This window comes from Macrobrachium nipponense, chromosome 24 (genome assembly GCF_015104395.2).
Source record: "Macrobrachium nipponense isolate FS-2020 chromosome 24, ASM1510439v2, whole genome shotgun sequence".
NCBI lineage: Eukaryota > Metazoa > Arthropoda > Malacostraca > Decapoda > Palaemonidae > Macrobrachium > Macrobrachium nipponense.
In genome coordinates this window covers 24982376-24984875 of record NC_061091.1, presented here as the reverse complement: position 1 = coordinate 24984875, position 2500 = coordinate 24982376, and the positions used below count along the sequence as shown (strand labels likewise).

At 37.0% G+C, this 2500-nt stretch overlaps 1 protein-coding gene across 1 annotated transcript in view; it reads left to right on the top strand.

The window, feature by feature from the left end:
- LOC135202546 (ubiquitin-associated and SH3 domain-containing protein B-like) overlaps nucleotides 1-624 on the top strand; it is a 795-nt gene extending 171 nt beyond the window's left edge. The window contains exon 1 of the mRNA XM_064232030.1: nucleotides 1-624. This exon is cut by the window's left edge and continues 171 nt beyond it. Within this exon, the coding sequence (XP_064088100.1) occupies nucleotides 1-624 (624 nt within the window).
- Nucleotides 625-2500: the final 1876 nt, after the last annotated feature.

The window sequence follows — 2500 nt, the reverse complement described above, 5'->3', positions numbered from 1 at the left end:
CTTGAGCTGAAAGTGGAGCCCGGTCTAATGGAGTGGACTGTGACTTCCGGAGGAAAACCACCAACAGTCCTCCTCTCCCACCAGGAACTCGTCGTTGCAGGATTCAAAATCAGCCGGGAATACAAACCCTCAATGAAAGCCACTGACATCAACGACAGAGAGACTACGAGAGACTACTCCCGGAGGTCGGAAGTCACTTTCAAGCACTGCCTGAGAGATCATGAGCTGACGACAGGAGAGGGGACAATGTTGGTGGTTGCCCACCAGCTGACGGTGCTGACTCTCTCCATAAGTCTAGTCGACTCAAGAATCCCATTCGTCTTGGAACTCCTCCAGCATGGTGCCAAGCTACCATACTTGGGACATGTGCGGCTGTCGAGAGATGGCCACTTGTGGGACCAGGAATTCTTGGTTTTCGCTTCCAAAGGAGATCGAGAGAAGTACACAGAGGTCTACAGAAAGGTGCAACAGATGTCGCGACGAATGGGCTACAAATACTGGGATACTGTAGCGTCCTTTGCACTCAACGCCGTGTTCACACGCTTCCCTTCCTTATTACTCTACTTAGCGAAGGGCAAGACGTGTTGGACACGCCTGAGCTTCCAAGAAGGGTCATGTTCTTAGATTCTGAACAATGTAATTTTCCAAGATATGAGATGTATGATATAAATGTCTAAGATTATGTATGTTTATTAAATGAGGTGAAAATGTCAGTCGTTTTTCTATTTTCCTTACTCTCCTTTAACTGTTTCTGCACCAGTAAAGATTAGAGCGATGGTTTTGTTTAGAAACAAAGTAGACAGTGATTTTGACCGTCCTGCTATTAAGAGAGGTGTAGTGAATTCAATATTAAACGATATTTGCCGATTGATATTTGAGAAATATCTGTCTATCTATATATCTACCTATCTATAATATATATATATATATATATATATATATATATATATATATATATATATATATATATATATATATATATATATATATAGATAGATAGATAGATAGATAGATAAAATAATATAAATATATATATATATAGATAGCAAAAGAATTTTTGTACTTAAATTTTGTGAATATAGCGAAAATTTCCTGGTGTATGTTAAAAAAATATATATGATTACTATCACTCTTGACACTAGCTTCATGTATCCCCGATTGGCCACAGGGAAATGAAAAACAAGACGATAATCCTAATCGGTTTCCGTTTTATTTCTAAGCCATTTTTGAAATCCTCGAAGGACTTCGAACAGGCTTAGAAATAAAACCACCGAAACCAGTTAGGTTTTATTTCTCTGTGGCAAATATATATATAAAATTTGTGTATCGCTTTGCCACAGAGAAATGAAAGACTTGTATAAACCTGACTAGTTTTCGGTTTTATTTCTAAGCCTTTTCGAAGTCCTTTGAGGATTTCGAAAATGGCTTAGAAATAAAACCGAAACCGGATAGGATTATCATCTTGTTTTTCATTTCCTTGTGGCCAAGCAGGGATATGTGAAGTTAGTGTCAAGAGTGATTATAATCATATATTTTTTTCCAACATACACCAGGAAATTTTTATTATATTCACAAATATTAAGTCAAAAATTTCTTTTACTGTCCAATCCGTTATACCTCAGGAATAACTTGCACCCAGGGGGAGTGATAAGTGATAAGTGGGATTCGAATTGAGTTCCCAACCGAGTGACATTTCGAATCCACCGGTGACAGAACACTTATCACTTATAATGCCCTTTGGGTGTACTACGTTATTCCGTGGTATAGTGAAATGGATATTAAACGAAATTTGTGGTTATATATGTACGTGTTTGTATTTATATAGGTATATTACATACATATATATATATATATATATATATATTATATATATATATATATATATATGTGTGTGTGTGTGTGTGTAAATAAATATGTATATATGTTTGTATATATATATATATATATATATATATATATATATATATATATATACATACACGCAAGTGCCTATGTTTAATTCATTATCAGTCTGCATTGCATCACAGATATCTAAAAGATTCTGCCCCAACTGAAATAACTGTTAAGCTATAACCACCCCCAGCCCCACCATAGCCCACCCCCTCACCTCCTACACAACACACATACAAACTCACAATCCCTAATCTATCTTTCCCCCACCCGTGATGCGAAGTCCTAAAATGAACAGTAACCAAAAGAGACTGGGTTTTGATTGCAATACACCTGGCGCATGTATAGCCAGTCACAAAAAAAACATGCTACCCGCTATTTCCCAACGGATGGCATCGACTGTGGGCATGACCCAGATTGAAGAGATATGTTGAGAAAGCAAAGATCACTCAATGTTACGCAGTCTTTTTAAAGAACCACACTTCTCTGTCACAAAATTAACATAACATTACGTTAGGTTCTTCTATACATTTCTTAAATCTGAATGATGCCGACAGTGAATGTGTCACCCATTGGGAAACAGCTCTTACCCGAACTTGGCATCTGGGAT